The 22909-nt window shown below is 41.0% G+C and overlaps 1 protein-coding gene across 1 annotated transcript; it reads left to right on the forward strand.

Annotated features, from left to right (window-relative positions):
* The first annotated feature begins 4247 nt into the window (after positions 1-4247).
* coro2aa (coronin 2Aa) lies at positions 4248-22887 on the forward strand. The gene is made up of 11 exons (XM_062995466.1): positions 4248-4448; positions 5480-5596; positions 10072-10221; positions 10413-10592; positions 13843-13959; positions 14237-14341; positions 15115-15211; positions 17783-17895; positions 18303-18393; positions 19344-19588; positions 21291-22887. The coding sequence occupies exons 1-11, from the start codon at positions 4248-4250 to the stop codon at positions 21411-21413; spliced, it is 1539 nt and encodes a 512-aa protein (XP_062851536.1). The 3' UTR covers positions 21414-22887.
* Positions 22888-22909: the final 22 nt, after the last annotated feature.

Raw genomic sequence — 22909 nt, forward strand, 5'->3', positions numbered from 1 at the left:
TGGAATTGTTACAGTGTTTTAATTTCACACAACATATACATTTTCCAACTCATAAAAAAGGTCATACTCTTGACCTTGTCTGCTCTACTGGTGTCCTAGTTCATCAGCCGTCCAGCCATGACCTTACTGTCTCTGATCATTTGACAATCATCATGGACATTGAGGTCACTAGGCCCATCACCAGAGCTAAACGTAAAATATCCTTCAGGAATCTTCAATATATCTCTCCCTCTGCTTTCTCAGATTCTCTTGTTAAAAAGATGTCTGTCTGTCCTGTACTGTCTAGTAATTCATCTGACCTTGTCGATTACTATAATGACATACTCGCCTCATGTCTTGATGAGCTGGCTCCTTTGAGAACCAAATTTGTTTCATTTAGTCATTCTGCACCATGGTACACAATTGAGCTTCACCAAATGAAATCCCGTAAACGCCAGCTTGAAAGACTTTATAAGAAAACCGGTCTAACAGTACATTATCAGATTTATTCTGATTATCTTCAACATTACAAAGACGCTCTTACGGCAGCCCGATCCACTTACTATTCCGAACTCATACATGCTGGATCAACAAATCCTAAGACTCTCTTTTCCACAATAAATAAACTTCTCAAACCAGTTGACAATACTACCAATTCCTTTACAGTTGACAAGTGTAACTCTTACCTCTCATTTTTTCAAACAAAAGTTGAGAATATCCACAATTTTCTGACAGTTTCCCCTGTCATCTCTGTTTCTCCGCTTATCTCACCTCAATTTATTACCCAGCCTCTGTCTCAGTTCTCACCTGTGTCTCTTTTGGACCTATCTGAGATCTTAACAGGGATGCGAAGCTCCACTTGTGTTTTGGATCCTGCTCCATCAAAACTTGTTAAGGGTTGTTTTCCAGTTATCTCATCACTTATCACAGAGATAATCAATTCCTCTCTTAGTTCTGGCTCAGTCCCTCAATCACTCAAATTGGCTGCTGTTACTCCCATACTTAAAAAACCTGGACTTGACTCTAACATTATGAGTAACTTTCGGCCCATTTCCAATCTTCCATTTCTGTCGAAAATACTGGAACGTGTTGTTGCCTCACAGCTCAAAGATCACCTAAATTCCAATAATCTATTTGAATCATTTCAGTCTGGTTTCCGCCCCCAGCACAGCACTGAGTCAGCCCTCCTCAAAGTCACAAATGACCTTCTTCTTTCCTCAGACTCTGGACAAATTAATATTCTCGTCCTCCTTGATCTTACTGCAGCTTTTGACACCATTAATCACTCCATTCTTCTGTCCCGCCTTGAATCCTCTGTCAACATCACTGGTACTGCCCTTTTGTGGTTAAGGTCATATCTCGTAAACAGACAACAGTTTGTTAATATCAACAATTGTAGTTCTGCCATTGCTCCACTGTCCCAAGGCGTTCCCCAAGGCTCAGTGTTAGGTCCCCTTTTGTTTATTCTTTATATGCTCCCCCTTGGTGACATCATACGTCGGCATGGTTTACATTTCCACTGCTATGCTGATGATATTCAGCTTTACATCTCCTCCAAATCCATTAATACTGAACTTCACTCCACTCTGACAAATTGCATCACTGAAATGAAATTGTGGATGAAAGCTAATTTCCTCAAATTAAACTGTGAAAAATCTGATATGATCATCGTAGGTCCTACATCCCTGGCAAAAACCACAAAAAATTTTCAAATTACCATTGATAATGACACTTTGTCTCCGTCTTCTAACATCCGAAATCTTGGTGTAATTTTTGATAGCAACCTCTCTTTTGACCGCCATGTAAATCACATCACCAAAACTGCTTTCTTTCATCTAAAAAACATAGCACGTCTACGTCCATCACTCTCCTTTTCTGCCGCCGAAACCTTGATTCATGCTTTTATTACATCCAGAATTGATTATTGCAATAGCATCCTTTATGGTACATCTAACAAAATCCTAAAAAAACTTCAGTATATCCAGAATTCAGCTGCTCGCCTCCTTACTCATACTCGCTCCCGTGATCATATTACACCTGTTCTACAAAAACTTCATTGGCTTCCCGTTGCTCAACGCATTCAATTCAAAATTCTTCTATTCACTCACAAAGCTCTCCATAATCAGGCCCCATCCTACCTCACCGACCTGCTCCATCAGCACATTCCCTCCCGTAGCCTTCGCTCTTCTGAGGCTAACCTACTGTCCATACCCTCTAGGACCAAGCACCGGACCTGGGGTGACAGGGCCTTTTCCATAGCTGCTCCATCTTTATGGAATGCTCTCCCCAAACACCTACGAGATTGTCCTGACCTGTCCAAATTCAAGTCACTTCTCAAAACTCATCTATTCAGAGTGGCATTTAACTTGTAACAACACGAAATAAATGCTTTTATTTTTGCTATTCTTTTTAATAGTTTTTATACTTAGATCACGACAGAAATGTGAAGTCCTAGATCCTAAAACTTGTAAAGTTTTCAGTTTCCTGATTGCATGTAAATCTGTCCTGTTTCTGTCTAATTTTAAGAAATTGTTCTATATTTGTTGTTCTCTCTCATAATTTAGCTAATTTTTAATGAACTGTCTTATGCTGCTCTCTTTGTTTTTATCTTAATTATTCTTGATGTTGATGTACTATTTTGATTTTGTACTATGATTTGTATGGTGTATGTACGTATTTGTTTTGATTATTTGTCTTATGTAAAGCGTCTTTGAGTATCTTGAAAAGCGCTATATAAATAAAATGTATTATTATTATTATTATTACCTTAAATCTGGGAGTGGTGTTGAGTTTTAAAGACTTTCGAGGTATTTTCCTCCATAAGGATGTTTGGAGAACCTGTTAATGCGTCCATGGTCCCGTGGAGCTGCAGATATTTTAGTCTCATGTAAAATAATGAGGTTGTTTTTGACACTTAAACACTGAAAATAACACAAATATAATATAAACACACTGAAATACAATTACTAACAGTTATACATCAATAAAAATACAATAAAAGCTGCACTTTAGTTTTACTTCTTTATTGTTTCCTGACGCTTCTTAATGCTGGAGATGCTCGATGTTGGAATACCGTATTCCCTTCAGCACCGGCGCATTCACACGAGAAGAGACAAAACCGCTTCTGTGCTTAGCGTGACTTACTGTAGTAAAACAGCGAGTGAGGAATGTGATTAGTGGAGGAACTTATGAGCAGTAATAATGAAGAGAAGTTTAGTGCTCCTGTCTCCTTCTTTTACTACATTAAACCACGTTAAGCTTTATTCTGAACCAGAAGCGTTTTAGACTCTGGGAGAAGCTGATTCTGATTCTCACCATTTCTCAGAAGCTGGAGCTGTAACACAAGTTTAAAAGTAAAACAGGGAGGAGAATCCAGATGAACACAGATACATGTGGAGCTGTAACCCTGGATCTGCACCTTATTCCACACTGATGCAGATTCAGATCAGATCCACACACACTGATCAGGTTTTACTGCAGATTCAGTTTTGGGGATGTCGAGTTACGAGGTACCGCTGTACTGCACCTGTAATGTTTCCGATATTTTGTACAGTTCAATTAAATAGAAATAAAAGATAAAAAACATTTTTTTGAATTAAAAATAAAGAGGTTGCATAAATATTCACACCCTCCTCACACTGTACTTGTGTTATATTTACTGTATTAGAATTTAAATCCAGGATGTTACCAGTTGAACGTTGTTTACACAGCACACTCCAGTCACTTTTCCTCATCCTGCGTTTACAAAAGTCGTACGGGCTTTGAGAAGCCGCCTGTCGTTCCTGGAACTCAGACAGACGTTTTATGCTCATATCCAGCTTAGTGGAAACAGTTTGGGGAAGGCTGCTGTTCCCCTGTACACAAAGCAGTCGATTTACGGATTGTAGATTCAGTGCTTTTACACCACGGCTAGCTACATTTAGAGCATGCGGTCATCGTTTGTTAGCTTTGTGAGCTGCGTCCTGATTGGCCGCTTGATTTTCAGTGCTTTCACGCTACAACTAGCGATATTTAGTGCACGCAGTTATCGTTAGCTAGCATCGAGATCTGCATCCTGATTGGTCGGTTGATAAAAAGGCGCACCGTGGTGGTGCAAGGTGGCGCAAACTAAATGCTACCTGCATCCGTGCTAGCTGGTGCACACAGTCCCGTTTATTTCTACGTGAAATTAGCACGCCACTGCCGTTCAGAGTAAGTGTATTCAGGCGGATGCTTTAGCTTAGCAGGTAGCATGCTAACGCTGCACGTTTATGTGTGTGTGTGTTTAGATGACATGGCGTCCTCAGTACCGCAGCTCGAAGTTCCGGCACGTCTTCGGTAAAGCCGCCTCCAAGGAGAACTGCTACGATGGCGTTCCCATCACGCGCAGCGTCCACGACAACCAGCTGTGCGCCGTCAACCCGCGCTTCACCGCCGTCATCACCGAGTGCGCCGGGGGCGGAACCTTCCTCGTCCTCTCCATCAACCTGGTGAGTTAAGCTCCTCCCACTTCATATCTATATACGATGTGTACATTTACACTGAGTACAATTCAAGCAATTAAGGGTTAAGGGCCTCGCTCAGGGGCCCAACTGGGGCAGCTTGGCGGCGGTGGGTCTCGAACTGGCAACCTTCTGTTTACTAGTCCTGTACCTAAACCTCTAGGCTCTGGCTTGCCCAGGTACAAATGCAGGTGCTGCTGACCTGAGTGTGTTTTATAATGATGACTGTTTATACACACACACACATACACACACACACACATCAGAAATGTCTTGCAAGACTGGACATGAGCAGATTTATTTTGAAGGAAGTTACATCTCCAGCATTACAACATCGGTACACTCAGCGTGACACACACACACACACACACACACACACACACACTTCTTTGTTCAGCCTAGGTGTTGCGTAGCGTTGTTGCCTTCATTCCTCTCATGCACGTCTTCCTTTATCTGCTCCGCCCATCATCTCGTAGCATAGTGGTTGAGGTACTGGACTTGTAATCAAAAGGTCGCTGGTTTAAACCCCACCACTGCCAGGTTACCACTGTTGGGCCCTCAAACAAGGCCCTTAACCCTCAATTGCTTATACTGTATACTGTCACAGTTCTGTAAGTCGCTTTGGATAAAAGCGTCCGCTAAATGCAAACGTCTCTTTGCTCTTCCACACGCCCGCTTGTTGTCTTTCCTTAAATCAGGGAAATGTGATTATGGTGGGGCTTAAACCAGCAACCTTCTGATTACTAGTCCGGTATTTTGATGTACTGGTTTGCTGGTGCAGTAACAGTGTGGTTCTGCCAAACCTCCTCTGGTTTTTGTTGCACTTGCAGGTTTGTCATAGCCGGTGTTCTGTGTTGCTCTGTTTCCACATTTTGGCCGGTCTGTAGATCCTGCTAGTGTATTGATGATGATGATGATGATGATGATGGTGTGTGTGTGTGTGTGTGCGTGCGTGCGTGCGTGCGTGCGTGCGTGCGTGCGTGCGTGCGTGCGTGCGTGCGTGCGTGTGTGTGTGTTAGACAGGGAAAGTGGACCCTCATCACCCGAAGATCTCGGGTCACAAAGGAAACGTTCTGGACATCAAGTGGAACCCGTTCAACGATTTCTGCATCGCGTCATGTTCAGAGGACACAACTGTGAGTCCACACACACACACACACATGGTACACACACATATACACACACTCTAACACACATATACACTCACACACATACACACACACTCATACACACACACACACACACACACACACATACACACACACTCATACACACACACACACACACACACACATGGTACACACACACTCATACACACATATACACACACACTCTTACACACATATACACACACACACATACACACACACACACACATGGTACACACACTCATACACACACATACAGTGCCTTGCAAAAGTATTCAGCCCCCTTGAACTTTTCAACCTTTTGCCACATTTCAGGCTTCAAACATAACGATATGAAATTGTAATTTTTTGTGAAGAATCAACAACAAGTGGGACACAATCGTGAAGTAGAACGAAATTTATTGGATATTTTAAACTTTTTTTAGAAATAAAAAACTAAAAAGTGGGGCGTGCAATATTATTCAGCCCCTTTACTTTCAGTGCAGCAAACTCACTCCAGAAGTTCAGTGAGGATCTCTGAATGATCCAATGTTGACCTAAATGACTGATGGTGATAAATAGAATCCACCTGTGTGTAATGAAGTCTCCGTATAAATGCACCTGCTCTGTGATAGTCTCAGAGTTCTGTTTAAAGCGCAGAGAGCATCATGAAGACCAAGAAACACACCAGGCAGGTCCGAGATACTGTTGTGGAGAAGTTTAAAGCCGGATTTGGATACAGAAAGATTTCCCAAGCTTTAAACATCTCAAGGAGCACTGTGCAAGCGATCATATTGAAATGGAAGGAGTATCAGACCACTGCAAATCTACCAAGACCCGGCCGTCCCTCTAAACTTTCAGCTCAAACAAGGAGAAGACTGATCAGGGATGCAGCCAAGAGGCCCATGATCACTCTGAATGAACTGCAGAGATCTACAGCTGAGGTGGGAGACTCTGTCCATAGGACACAATCAGTCGTACACTGCACAAATCTGGCCTTTATGGAAGAGTGGCAAGAAGAAAGCCATTTCTCAAAGATATCTATAAAAAGTCACCTGGGAGACACACCAAGCATGTGGAAGAAGGTGCTCTGGTCAGATGAAACCAAAATCGAACTTTTTGGCCACAATGCAAAACGTTATGTTTGGCGTAAAAGCAACACAGCTCATCACCCTGAACACACCATCCCCACTGTCAAACATGGTGGTGGCAGCATCATGGTTTGGGCCTGCTTTTCTTCAGCAGGGACAGGGAAGATGGTTAAAATTTATGGGAAGATGGATGGAGCCAAATACAGGACCATTCTGGAAGAAAACCTGTTGCAGTCTGCAAAAGACCTGAGACTGGGACGGAGATTTATCTTCCAACAAGACAATGAACCAAAACATAAAGCAAAATCTACAATGGAATGGTTCACAAATAAACGTATCCAGGTGTTAAAATGGCCAAGTCAAAGTCCAGACCTGAATCCCATCGAGAATCTGTGGAAAGAGCTGAAAACTGCTGTTCACAAACGCTCTCCATCCAACCTCACTGAGCTCGAGCTGTTTTGCAAGGAAGAATGGGCAAAAATTTCTGTCTCTCGATGTGCAAAACTAATAGAGACATACCCCAAGCGACTTGCAGCTGTAATCGCAGCAAAAGGTGGCGCTACAAAGTATTAACGCAAGGGGGCTGAATAATATTGCACGCCCCACTTTTCAGTTTTTTATTTCTAAAAAAAGTTTAAAATATCCAATAAATTTCGTTCCACTTCACGATTGTGTCCCACTTGTTGTTGATTCTTCACAAAAAATTACAATTTCATATCTTTATGTTTAAAGCCTGAAATGTGGCAAAAGGTTGAAAAGTTCAAGGGGGCTGAATACTTTTGCAAGGCACTGTACACACACACTCTTACACACATATACACACACACTCTTACACACATATACACACACACTCTTACACACATATACACACACACACACACACACACACACACACATGGTACACACACATATACACACACTCTAACACACATATACACTCACACACATACACACACACTCATACACACACACACATGGTACACACACATATACACACACACACATGGTACACACACACTCATACACACATATACACACACACTCTTACACACATATACACACACACATGGTACACACACACTCATACACACATACACACACACTCTTACACACATATACACACACACATGGTACACACACACTCATACACACATACTCATACACACATATACACACACACTCTTACACACACACACACACACACACACATGGTACACACACATACACACACACACTCATACACACATACACACACACTCTTACACACATATACACACACACATGGTACACACACACTCATACACACATATACACACACACTCTTACACACACACACACACATGGTACACACACATATACACACACACACTCATACACACATATACACACACACACTCTTACACACATATACACACACACATGGTACACACACACTCATACACACATATACACACACACTCTAACACACATACACACACACATATACACACACACTCATACACACACACTCTCACACACACACACACAGACATGGTACACACACACACACACACACACACATGGTACACACACACATATACACACACTCTAACACACATATACACACACACTCATACACACACACTCTCACACACACACACACAGACATGGTACACACACACACACACACACACACACACATGGTACATACACATATACACACACTCTAACACACATATACACTCACACACATACACACACACTCATACACACACACACACATGGTACACACACATATACACACACACACACACGGTACACACACACTCATACACACATATACACACACACTCTTACACACATATACACACACACATGGTACACACACACACTCATACACACATATACACACACACTCTTACACACATTTACACACACACATGGTACACACACACTCATACACACACATATACACACACACTCTTACATACACAAACACTTATACACACACATGTACACACACACACTCACAGACACACACACACTCACAAATACACATATATATACACACATATACACACACTCTTACACACATAATATATACACACACAAAATATACACACACACGTACACACACTTACATACACACACACTTATACAAACATACACACACACATGTACACATACACACACTTACATACACACTCTTACATACACACTCTTACATACACACACACTTATACAAACATACACACACACATGTATACATACACACACTTACATACACACACTTACATACACACACACTTATACAAACATACACACACACATGTACACATACACACACTTACATACACACACTTACATACACACTCTTACATACACACACTTATACAAACATACACACACACATGTACACATACACTTACATACACACACTTACATACACACTCTTACATACACACACTTATACAAACATACACACACACATGTACACATACACTTACATACACACACTTACATACACACTCTTACATACACACACACTTATACAAACATACACACACACATGTACACATACACTTACATACACACACTTACATACACACTCTTACATACACACACACTTATACAAACATACACACACACATGTACACATACACACACTTACATACACACACTTACACACACATGTACACATTCACACAAATACACACACAAACACACTCACACTACATTGCACACAGACGCACATACAAATGCACACACAAATGTATACACACACACACACTTAAACAAACACACATACACACACGCAAACATATACACACACAAATATATACACACGCACACATGCACGTACAAACACACGCACACACATACACCACATTACACAAATACACGCGCACACACACTCACACACACACACTCATACTCCACACACACACAAAGCAATATGTGAAATCAGTCCTATTATGTGTGTACGTGTGTGTATTATGTGTGTGTGTGTGTACGTGTGTGTGTGCATATATATATATATATATATAATGTGTGTATATTGTGTGTGTATTACGTGTGTATTATATATGTGTGTTTGTGTATTGTGTGTGTGTGTATATTATTTGTGTGTGTGTATGTGTGTGTATTATTTATGTGTGTGTGTGTGTGTATTATTTGTGTATGTGTGTGTGTGTATTATTTGTGTGTGTGTGCGTGTATATTATTTATGTGTGTGTGTGTATTATTTGTGTGTGTGTGTGTATATTATTTGTGTGTGTGTATGTGTGTGTATATTATTTATGTGTGTGTGTGTGTGTGTGTATTATTTGTGTATGTGTGTGTGTGTATTATTTGTGTGTGTGTGCGTGTATATTATTTATGTGTGTGTGTGTGTGTGTGTGTGTGTGTGTGTAGGTGAAGGTGTGGGAGATCCCTAAACATGGTGTGATGAAGAACATCACAGTTCCATGGAAGGAGCTTCAGGGTCACTCGCGCCGCGTGGGGCTGATAGAGTGGCACCCCACCGCCAGCAACATACTGTTCAGTACAGGATACGACTATCAGGTACACACACACATCCTGGTCAGGGTCATGGTGGGTCCAGCACCACCCAGAATCACTCGTTTTAGTTCAAGTACAATAAAAAGATGAAACAGAACCTTGACTTTATAGATCTTATAGGTCTTTATGCTCAGGGAGGAGTACAGGCCCTTCCCTAAACTGTTGCACTGACGTTGGCCTGTGTGTGTGTGCAGGTGATGGTGTGGAACCTGGACACGCCCGAGCAGGTGATGAAGAACCCGGTTCGAACCATCAGCGTCCACACCGACGTGGTCCTCTCTCTGTCCTTCAACACGGACGGCAGCCGCATCGCCACTTCCTGTAAGGACAAGAAGATCCGCATCATCGACCCCCGCACGGGCGCAGTGCTGCAGGTGTGTTTGCGTCTGCCCTCCCTCCACCTGGTCAGGGTCACGGTGGGTCCAGAACCGTGGGAGTGTAGTGGTCAGGGCAGAGATTGTGATGTATGTTCAAAACCCTCTCGATCCTGGAGTGTGTGAGCATCATCAGAACGCAGGGTTTGCACCGCAGGGTGCGCCTGCTCCTGTGGCCCCGCCCCAGATTAGTGGAACTGATCTGTGAAACCAAACAGCAGCAGGAACTGGAACATAATCCTCTGTATTTTTGAAGATCATGAACATGAAGTCACCAGTCTGACTATGGTTCTGGTTTTGGGAGGGGTGTGTGTTGTGTTTTCGACGTTTCCTTCTAATTATGGTGTGTGTGTGTGTGTGTGTGTGTGTGTGTGTGTGTGTGTGTGTGTGTGTGTTGTGTTTTGTGTATGTGTATGTGTTCTAATATGTGTGTGTGTGTGTGTTCTAATATATGTGTGTGTGTGTTCTAATATATGTGTGTGTGTGTGTTCTAATATATGTGTGTGTGTGTGTGTTCTAATGTGTGTGTGTGTGTGTGTGTGTTTCTCTATTGTGTGTGTTCTAATGTGTGTGTGTGTTCTTGTGTGTGTGTTTGTGTGTGTGTGTTCTAATATGTGTGTGTGTGTGTTCTAATGTGTGTGTGTGTTCTAATGTGTGTGTGTGTTTGTGTGTGTGTGTTCTAATATGTGTGTGTGTGTGTTCTAATATATGTGTGTGTGTGTGTTCTAATATGTGTGTGTGTGTGTTCTAATGTGTGTGTGTGTGTGTGTTCTAATATATGTGTGTGTGTGTTCTAATGTGTGTGTGTGTGTGTGTTCTAATGTGTGTGTGTGTTTCTCTATTATGTGTGTTCTAATGTGTGTGTGTGTGTGTGTTCTAATGTGTGTGTGTGTGTGTTCTAATGTGTGTGTGTGTGTGTGTTCTAATGTGTGTGTGTGTGTGTGTTCTAATGTGTGTGTGTGTGTTTCTCTATTGTGTGTGTTCTAATATGTGTGTGTGTTCTAATGTGTGTGTGTGTTCTAATGTGTGTGTGTGTGTGTGTTCTAATATGTGTGTGTGTGTGTTCTAATATGTGTGTGTGTGTTCTAATATATGTGTGTGTGTGTTCTAATATATGTGTGTGTGTTCTAATATATGTGTGTGTGTGTGTGTGTTCTAATATGTGTGTGTGTGTGTGTTCTAATATATGTGTGTGTGTGTTCTAATGTGTGTGTGTGTGTGTGTTCTAATGTGTGTGTGTGTTTCTCTATTATGTGTGTTCTAATGTGTGTGTGTGTGTGTGTTCTAATGTGTGTGTGTGTGTGTTCTAATGTGTGTGTGTGTGTGTTTCTCTATTGTGTGTGTTCTAATATGTGTGTGTGTTCTAATGTGTGTGTGTGTTCTAATGTGTGTGTGTGTGTGTGTTCTAATATGTGTGTGTGTGTGTTCTAATATATGTGTGTGTGTGTTCTAATATATGTGTGTGTGTTCTAATATATGTGTGTGTGTTCTAATATATGTGTGTGTGTGTGTGTTCTAATATGTGTGTGTGTGTTCTAATATATGTGTGTGTGTTCTAATATATGTGTGTGTGTTCTAATATACAGTGTATCACGAAAGTGAGTACACCCCTCACATTTCTGCAAATATTTCATTATATCTTTTCATGGGACAACACTATAGAAATAAAACTTGGATATAACTTAGAGTAGTCAGTGTACAGCTTGTATAGCAGTGTAGATTTACTGTCTTCTAAAAATAACTCAACACACAGCCATTAATGTCTAAATAGCTGCAACATAAGTGAGTACACCCCACAGTGAACATGTCCAAATTGTGCCCAAAGTGTCAATATTTTGTGTGACCACCATTATTATCACTGCCTTAACTCTCCTGGGCATGGAATTCACCAGAGCTGCACAGGTTGCTACTGGAATCCTCTTCCACTCCTCCATGATGACATCACGGAGCTAGTGGATGTTAGACACCTTAAACTCCTCCACCTTCCACTTGAGGATGCGCCACAGGTGCTCAATTGGGTTTAGTCCATCACCTTTACCTTCAGCTTCCTCAGCAAGGCAGTTGTCATCTTGGAGGTTGTGTTTGGGGTCGTTATCCTGTTGGAAAACTGCCATGAGGCCCAGTTTTCGAAGGAAGGGGATCATGCTCTGTTTCAGAATGTCACAGTACATGTTGGAATTCATGTTTCCCTCAATGAACTGCAGCTCCCCAGTGCCAGCAACACTCATGCAGCCCAAGACCATGATGCTACCACCACCATGCTTGACTGTAGGTAAGATACAGTTGTCTTGGTACTTCTCACCAGGGCGCCGCCACACATGCTGGACACCATCTGAGCCAAACGAGTTTATCTTGGTCTCGTCTGACCACAGGGCATTCCAGTAATCCATGTTCTTGGACTGCTTGTCTTCAGCAAACTGTTTGCGGGCTTTCTTGTGCGTCAGCTTCCTTCTGGGATGACGACCATGCAGACCGAGTTGATGCAGTGTGCGGCGTATGGTCTGAGCACTGACAGGCTGACCTCCCACGTCTTCAACCTCTGCAGCAATGCTGGCAGCACTCATGTGTCTATTTTTTAAAGCCAACCTCTGGATATGACGCCGAACACGTGGACTCAACTTCTTTGGTCGACCCTGGCGAAGCCTGTTCCGAGTGGAACCTGTCCTGGAAAACCGCTGTATGACCTTGGGCACCATGCTGTAGCTCAGTTTCAGGGTGTTAGCAATCTTCTTATAGCCCAGGCCATCTTTGTGGAGAGCAACAATTCTATTTCTCACATCCTCAGAGAGTTCTTTGCCATGAGGTGCCATGTTGAATATCCAGTGGCCAGTATGAGAGAATTGTACCCAAAACACCAAATTTAACAGCCCTGCTCCCCATTTACACCTGGGTCCTTGACACATGACACCAGGGAGGGACAACGACACATTTGGGCACAATTTGGACATGTTCACTGTGGGGTGTACTCACTTATGTTGCCAGCTATTTAGACATTAATGGCTGTGTGTTGAGTTATTTTCAGAAGACAGTAAATCTACACTGCTATACAAGCTGTACACTGACTACTCTAAGTTATATCCAAGTTTCATGTCTATAGTGTTGTCCCATGAAAAGATATAATAAAATATTTGCAGAAATGTGAGGGGTGTACTCACTTTTGTGATACACTGTATGTGTGTGCGTGTGTGTGTGTTCTAATATATGTGTGTGTGTTCTAATATGTGTGTGTGCGTGTGTGTGTGTGTTTCAGGAGACCAGCGCTAAAACACACAAGGCCAGTAAGGTTCTGTTTTTGGGGAACCTGAAGATGTTGCTCTCGACGGGGAACTCTCGCTGGAACCATCGCCAGATTGCATTGTGGGATCAGGTGAGATGTAAACCTGCACCATTCTGTCATGTGTGTCCCTTCCCAGAACCGTGGCTGTTTTCAGAGTCTATCTGTGGGAATTTGTGCCTGTTGGGTCAAAAGAGCGTTTCTGGGTTGGACGAGAAGGCCTGGCTCACAGTCGACGTTCCTGTTCATCCCATTTCTAGGTTCCTTCACTTAGAACTTGTCAAACCATGTCTTTATAGAGCTTGTTTTGTGCACAGCTGACACAGGAAAGGACCTTCCCTAAACTGTGTGTGTGTGTGTGTGTGTGCAGGAGGATCTCTCTCAGCCCTCGTTTCAGGAGGATTTGGACGGCTCCTCGGGCGTGTTGTTCCCCTTTTACGACCCCGACACACACATGCTCTACGTAGCCGGCAAGGTGAGTATTCAACACCTCAGAACCGTCAGAACCGCCCTCGTACAGAACACGTCCTTCTCCTGGATTTTCCTATTTCCTAATTTAGTCATATCCATTTCCCAATTGAATAATCCCAGACTTGATAGAGGAGAGCCACATCACCATGTGTCCAGTCTGCTCCACTTCTTATCACCTGCCAGTGTTGGGTTCTGACAAAGAGCCGAGCATGTACAGAGAGACACACTAAGCTCCATGTGACAGCACACACATCTGTCGCTGGATTTCAGAGTGTGCCTGTGGGCATTTGTGCCCATTTCATTAAAGAAAAGTATTTGTAAGGTGCTGATGTCAGATGAGAGCGCATTCTTACTGTCAGCATTCTAATTCATCCCAGTGTGGTTGAGGTCAGGACTCTGGGGTTCCAACACAGCGAACCCCTCAGCAGCAGGATGTTCCGCTGGGATCGGAGCCGCTACCGGTCAGCTGGGCGCCCCCTAGTGAGCACGATCGTCCACGAGTCTGCTGGGTGGGAAAATACATGACAAATGCATGAGTGAGACCGACCTCACGCACCGATCCACCGAAGTACGGTGTCGGAGGGAGGGCGTGTCAGGAGAATATACCCTCCTCGTACACCATCAGGGTCTCCAGCAGAGGAAGAGGAACTGGCTACGACTAAACTGGGAGGAAATATAGAAATAAAAATTGATTGATTCTGATTTTGATATCATGTGTGTGTGTGTGTGTGTGTGTGTGTGTGTGTGTGTGTGTGTGTGTGTGTGTGTGTGTTGTAGGGAGATGGGAATATCCGGTACTATGAAATCAGCTCTGAGAAGCCGTACGTTCATTTCCTGACTGAATATCGATCGTCTTTCCCACAGAAAGGAATGGGTAAGATACACCTGAGTGGGTACAGCTACCCATAATTATCAAAAATAATAATAGTAAATAATACAAACTAATAATAAATCATCATAATAATAAATAATAAAATAAATCATAATAAATCATAATAATAATAAATAATAAAATAAATAATAATAATAATAAAAATAAAAAAACAATAATAATAAAAATAATAATAACAGTAATAAATAAAAATAAATAATAACAATAATAAATAATAATAATAATAATAATAGTAATAATACATTAAAATATAAAAATAAATAATAATAATAAACAAAAATTAATAATAATAATAAATAGTAATAATAATAGTAATTAATACAAAAAATAGTAAATAATAAAAATAAATAGTAATAATAATAATTAATAAAAAGATAATAATAATAATAATATGACTTTCGGATAACAATAGTGTGCTTGCCCTTAGGCAATCACACTAATTAATAAAAAATATAGTAAATGATAATATTAATAATAATAATAAATAATAATAATAATAGTTAATAATAAAAATTATAATAATAATAATTAATAAAAAAAAATTTAAATTATAATAAATAATAATAATAATAAATAATAATAATAGTAATAGTAATTAATAATGATAAGAAATACTATTAATAGTGATCATTACAATTATTATTATTATTACTAAATTAATTACTGTATTTATTGTAATTAATTAATAGTGTGGTGTTCTGCGTGTAGTAGGTGCAGCAGTGTTGTTGGGAGGTGAATATAAAGCCAGCAATGAGGTGGTGATAAGAACCTGGTTGTAGATAAACAGGATCTAACCCCCCACACTCCCACACACACACACACACACACACACACACACACACATCCCACCCGACAGTTTGGGGAGGTGTGACAGGCTCGTTGTTTACACAGAGAGTCGTGAGGAATCATGGGAGCTCGTCCTCCATCTACAGCTTCTGCTCTTCTGTTTCACTGCAGGCATGCAAATCCCCTGCAGCAGTGTGTTTGCATAGAAAAACAACACACACACACACACACACACACACACACGTAAACACCTTTGTGAATAAGTAATCACCCCCCTCCCCGGTTGTTTATTCACCCAGGTAAACTGGTTTAACTGATTGAACAGAACAGATTTCAGCAGCCCAGCATCAAGGGTTCCAGATCATTTCTGAGGCTCTAGGGCTCCCCCGAACCACACCGAGAGCAGAGACAGCACCAACAAGGGCACCAGTCATAATTATTAATACAAATCTACATACAGTAACGCTATGTTTACTCACTTATTTACTCCTGCAGTATTTAATACTTATTTAATATATAAATGATTGATCTAGTCTGCGGTTGAAGGGACGAGATCCTGAGCACCACCGGGGGTCTCTGTACTCCAGCCTGGTGAGAGTCTTTATCTCCAGAGCTGGAACCCTGACTGGGTTGTAAAACTGACCCTGAAAGGCTGGGTGACAGCTCATCCAGCAGGCCTGACAGGAGCTCAGGCGCCCGGGGCTCAGGTAACGTCAGCGCTCACGACACGACGCTGCAAAGTAGTGCGACTTGTTATTACACCTGAGGGGAGAGGGGGTGATACAGGGGCTGGGGAACTTTGTGTTTTCTTCTTTCAACTACAAATATGCAGATAAAACATATTGATTTATAATAAAAGGTACAAATGTAATCTTTATTAAAGTTATTTTATTACTGTATTATTATTTTTGCATTTATATTATTATTAATTAGTATTGTTGATATTATAATTATTATTATTTTACTATCATCATTAAATGTATTATTGTTATTATTGTTATTTATTATTATTACTATTTCCATTATTATATTTATACTTAATTATTATTATTGCATTTTTATTATTGTTGTTATTGTTATAATAATAATAATTGTAATTATTAATATTATCATTGTTAATATTATTTTTTATTATCATTATGAATTTGTTTAATATTACTATTAATTATTATTATTGTTATTACTGATATTATTGTTTTTATTATTATTATCACTGATATTATTATTATTATCACCGATATTATTATTATTTATTATTATTGTTATTATCACTAATATTATTATTAATTATTATTATTATTATTATCTTTATTACTGATATTATTATTATTATTTATTAATATTATTACTGATATTACTATTAATTATTATTATTGTTATTACTGATATTATTGTTTTTATTATTATTATCACTGATATTATTATTATTTAATATTATTGTTATTATCACTAATATTATTATTAATTATTATTATTATTATTATCTTTATTACTGATATTATTATTATTATTTATTATTATTATTACTGATATTATTATTGTTTTTTATTATTATTATTATTATTACTGATATTATTATTATTATTATTATTTATTATTGTTATTATCACTGATATAATTATTATTATTTATTATTATTGTTATTATCAGTGATATTATTATTATTATTTATTATTATTGTTATTATCAGTGATATTATTATTATTATTTATTATTATTGTTACTACTATTTATTATTATTATTATTAATATTTGTTATTATTGTAGGTGTGATGCCGAAGCGAGGGTTGGACGTTTGTTCCTGTGAGGTGTTCAGGTTTTACAGACTCATCACCACCAAGAGTCTCATCGAACCTCTGTCCATGATCGTCCCACGCCGGGTAACACACACACACACACACACACACACACACACACACACACACACACACACACTTACATACAGAATCCATTAAGAAGAGCAGGCATGAAAAGCCTCTTTGAATAATCTAACAGTATCACTACTGGTATGAATCAGATCTTTACTGTCCTGCAGCTCAGAGATCTCAGATCAGGTGTTTTTAATAACAGCGCGACCTCTAGTGGTCAGAGTGGAGAACAACATTTATATTCAACACTGATTAAATACGATGAGGGTTTATTATCTTACTCATTGATAAGACTATAAAATAAAGACCACTTTTGGTCACCGGTGATTTGGTGACCCTGTGGTGTAAATCAGTGCAGAAATATCTGGACAGCTGAGTGTTCTGAACACTGTGTGCTATTTTTCTGTGGTGTGTTCCAGTCTGAGACGTATCAGGAGGACATTTATCCCATGACGGCTGGAAGAGAGGCAGCCATGACGGCAGACGAGTGGCTGAGTGGAGTAGATAAAGGTTCGAATCTCTAACACACACACACACACACACACACACACACACTCACACACACACACACACACACACACACACACACACTGGTAGTACTGGATGGTATCACTGTAGGGCCGAAAGTATGTGGACACCTGATCGATGTTCTTTACATTATTAAAACACTGAGCGTTAAAATCATAGATTATTTTATGAGCCTCTCCTCCTATTGTATTTAAAAGTACCGAGCACTTTATTAGGAACACCTACGTTCATTGATCATTTTATAAGCCACACCTGCTTTATAGATGAACCTTTGAGGATATACAATGACTGACTGTAACCTTTCGGTTGCTCTGTACACTTTGGTGAATCATTCTCAGCACTGCACCGTCTGTTGTGTGTGTTTGTACGAGTGTAGCAGGTGCAGCAGTGTTGTTGGGATTAATACATTTAATGATTAATTTATGAGCCACACCCGCTTTATAGCTGAACCTTTGTGGGTATACAATAACTGACTGTATCCTATCTGCTGCTCAGTACACTTTGTCACCTATTCTGATCGCATGATGTTTGAGTTCTGTCTACTGTGTGCATGAGTGTAGCAGGTGCAGGAGTGTTGTTGGGATTAATAGATTCTATTTAAAAGTACCGAGCACTTTATTAGGAACACCTACGTTCATTGATCATTTTATAAGCCACACCTGCTTTATAGATGAACCTTTGTGGGTAAACGGTTACTAACTGTAGACTATCTGCTACTGGACTCTGTCTGCTGTTCTGTGTACATATGAGTATAGCAGGTGCAGCAGTGTTGTTGGGTCTTTATTAGAAACACCTACCCTGTTAGTGCTGCTCGTTTAAACCTTGAGCTCATGGTCAGGCGTTCACATACTTTTGATCCAACTTTGACCAAGGAAAATTAAAGGTACAGGTCCGGTACCGGGGTGTTTCTCACCCGTCCCGTCCCTCCGCAGGTCCCGTGTTGGTGTCTCTGAAGCCAGGCAGTAGGGACGACGTGTGTGAGGACGAGGCTCCAGCTAAAGGTTTCGGTTCGCCGGGGGCGCGGCGCTCTCAGAGTCGACCCGGCCTGCAGCAGCTCTCCTTCATCGAGAGAGAGAAGAGGAACGAGGACGAGCGAGAGGAGGAGAGCGCCCCCGAAACCCTGGCTAACGGAGGGAGGGACGTCACGCTCTGCTCTCCACCCAAAACTGAAAACGAGGTCCGACTGCACTCTCAGTACACCCAAAATGTCAGTGTCCCAATACTGTAGACTGTCTGGGATATTCATGATTACTGAATATGAAAAAAGCTCTTAATAATTTGTGGGTTTGGGTCAAAAATATATGGACAGCACACATTCTCTCCTGAGCAGATGATTTTGAACTCTGTGATCCACTCTGTTAGACAGATTTGGTGGAGTTCAACCAAATTTGTTGGGCTTTTTTGGCACAGACGAGGTTTTCTCGGTTGGGATGAGGTCAGGATTTTGGAAAACCATCCCAAAGGCTTCATATTAGCGTGTGTTGAGTCTCATTAGTACCACCAGCCTGGTCCGGTGCTCAACAAACCGCTTGTGTCTGAATCTGGGAGTCTAAATGAAGAATCTCCTCTTGCTGCTGAAACAGCGCCTCCTAGTGGCTGGTTGAGATACCAGTAGGAGTAGTGGAGGAGTACAGAGAGTGTAGTGTGTTCCCTCTGGAAGCATCCAGCACTGTCTGGTGTAAAGAAGCGACAAGCGTGGTCGACTTGGTTGTTGTTTTACCAGCAGGGGTCACCAGAGTGTGCAGGGGAATTGGATATATCCAATGTATTTATCTCCTATAATATCCTATATAATGCATTTAATTATTACAGTGTTCTTATATGTATTAAATAATGTGTGTGTGTCTGTGTGTATCTGTGTGCGTGTGTATCTGTGCATGTGTGTGTCTGTCTGTATGTGTGTATGTCTGTCTGCGTCTGTATCTGTGTGTGTGTGTGTGTCTGTCTGTATGTGTATGTCTCTGTGTCTCTGTGTGTGTGTGTGTATCTGTGCATGTGTGTGTCTGTCTGTCTGTCTGTCTGTATGTGTGTGTGTCTGTCTGTGTATGTCTCTGTGTCTCTGTGTGTGTGTGTGTATCTGTGCATGTGTGTGTCTGTCTGTCTGTCTGTCTGTATGTGTGTATGTCTGTCTGCGTCTGTATCTGTGTGTGTGTGTGTCTGTCTGTCTGTATGTGTATGTGTGTGTGTGTGTGTATCTGTGTGTCTGTCTATGTCTCTGTGTCTGTTTGTGTGTGTGCGTCTGTGCATGTGTGTGTGTCTGTATGTGTGTGTGCGTCTGTGCATGTGTGTGTGCATGTGTGTGTGTCTGTGTGCGTCTCTGTGTGTGTCTGCATGTGTTCATCTGTGCGTGTGTCTGTGTGTTTCTGTGTGTGTGTGCGTGTCTGTGTGTCTGTGTTTGTGTATGCATGTATGGGTCTGTGTGTTTCTGTGTGTGTGTGTGTATGTGTATCTGTGTGCGTCTGTGTGTCTGTATGTATGTGTGTGTCTGTTCATGTGTGTATGCGTGCATGGGTCTGTGTGTGTGCGCGTGTCTGTGTGTGTGTGTGTGTGTATGTGTGTGTGTATGTATGTGTGTTTGTGTGTGTGTATGTATGTGTGTATGCGTGTATGGGTCTGTGTGTGTGTGTGTGTGTGTGTGTCTGTTCATGTGTGTATGCGTGTATGGGTCTGTGTGTGTGTGTGTGTGTATGTATGTGTGTGTGCGCGTGTCTGTGTGTGTGTATGCGTGTATGGGTCTGTGTGTGTCTGTGTGTGTGTGTGTGTGTGTATGCGTGTGTGTGTGTATGCGTGTATGGGTCTGTGTGTGTCTGTGTGTGTGTGTGTGTATGCGTGTGTGTGTGTGTATGCGTGTATGGGTCTGTGTGTGTGTGTGTGTGTAGCTCCTGCAGGTTTACTATAAGCAGCAGGAGGAGATCCGGCGGCTCCGTGAGCAGCTCAACCAGAGAGACGTTCGGATCAAGCAGCTCGAGCTCGAGATCAAAAACATCAGGAACTCACGCTGAGGACACACACACACTCACACACACTCACACACACACACACACATACACACTCACACACATACATACACACACACACACACCGAGCTCAGGCTGCCTGCTGTACAGCTGATCCTCACTGTAGCTTTTGTACGATATTCTTCTTTAAAATGGTTTTAATTATCTTGATTTGTTGTTTAAAGCATCGCGAGTTACATTTTATCTAAAAAAAAACAATGTGCCTGTTTAAGACTAAAGAAAGAGAGTGTGTGTGAGAGAGAGAGTGAGTGTGTGTGTGAGAGAGTGTGTCTGTGTGTGTGTGAGGTTGTATATGAATCAGAAGGACGTCGGGAGAGTTATATGTTGATTGTTATATGTTGATTGTATGATTGATTTTAGCGCTGTATGATGAGTTACGGGTATCTGACCTACACGTTTACCCTCTTTATTTATTTCCTGTATGTTTTTAAACGCACTAAACCAAAAAAAGAAGAGATATTAAAGTGTGTGATGATCCGAATGATGTGACGGCGCTTTAATAATAATAATAACACTGATATTCATTTTATTATTCACTCGTTCAGCACGTGTAGAATCGGACTCAGGTTAGATCTGACAGGGCTGGGTCTCGGGACTGTACGCTGAACATCCCTGATTAAAATATCTATAAATTATTAATATCATTTCATATTATTTACATCAAGCTGTTTGCTTTAATGATTCTGAGACCCAAAGCCTGAAATCTCAGCGGTGCTGTTGTCCAGTCAGGCATCCACATACAGACATGATCAGCTGTGTGTGCCTGGGGGAGGTTTGAAGGAGATACGGTCTGACGGTGAATCTCCTACCTGCTGCTACATCAGCGCCGCCTGCTGGCTGGCCGAGGTATCTGTAGGAGTGGTGGAGGAGCACAGAGAGTGTAGTGTGTTCATCCGAAAAATAAAGGTAAAAATATTTAAGTGCACCGACTCGCTGTAAGACTGGAGAACTCAACACTGGTTCAGTACTAAATACTGGTTTAGTATGGTACCAGGACTCAACACTGGCTTAGTTCAGGAATCAACACTGGTTTAGTTTGGCACTAAGATTCAACACTGGTTTATTGTCGCACAAGGACTTGACACTGGTTTAGTTTAGAACTGGGACTCAACACTGGTTTACATTGTAACTAAGACTCAACACTGGTTTAGTTTGGGTCTAGGACTTAATACTGGTTTAGTTTAGCACTGGGACTTAACACTGGTTTAGTTTAGCACAAAACAACACTGGAGAAAATGGTTTAGTGTTTAATCCTAATTAATGTATGAAAATGTTTATCTTTCCTGTTTATTATGAATGAAAGCCATGTTCTACAAAAGCTTTAAAATATTTGGTTTACACAGCAGTGTGTGTGTGTGTGTGTGTGTGTGTGAAGAGGTTATAAGAGTTATAATCACTGTCTGAATTATCTGTTGTGTAAAATGTTGACACTCGGCTTCTGAATTACAGTTTTTCTGGAACAAAATGTTGCTGTGGCGTCG

This window comes from Trichomycterus rosablanca, chromosome 5 (assembly GCF_030014385.1).
Source record: "Trichomycterus rosablanca isolate fTriRos1 chromosome 5, fTriRos1.hap1, whole genome shotgun sequence".
NCBI classification, from domain to species: domain Eukaryota; kingdom Metazoa; phylum Chordata; class Actinopteri; order Siluriformes; family Trichomycteridae; genus Trichomycterus; species Trichomycterus rosablanca.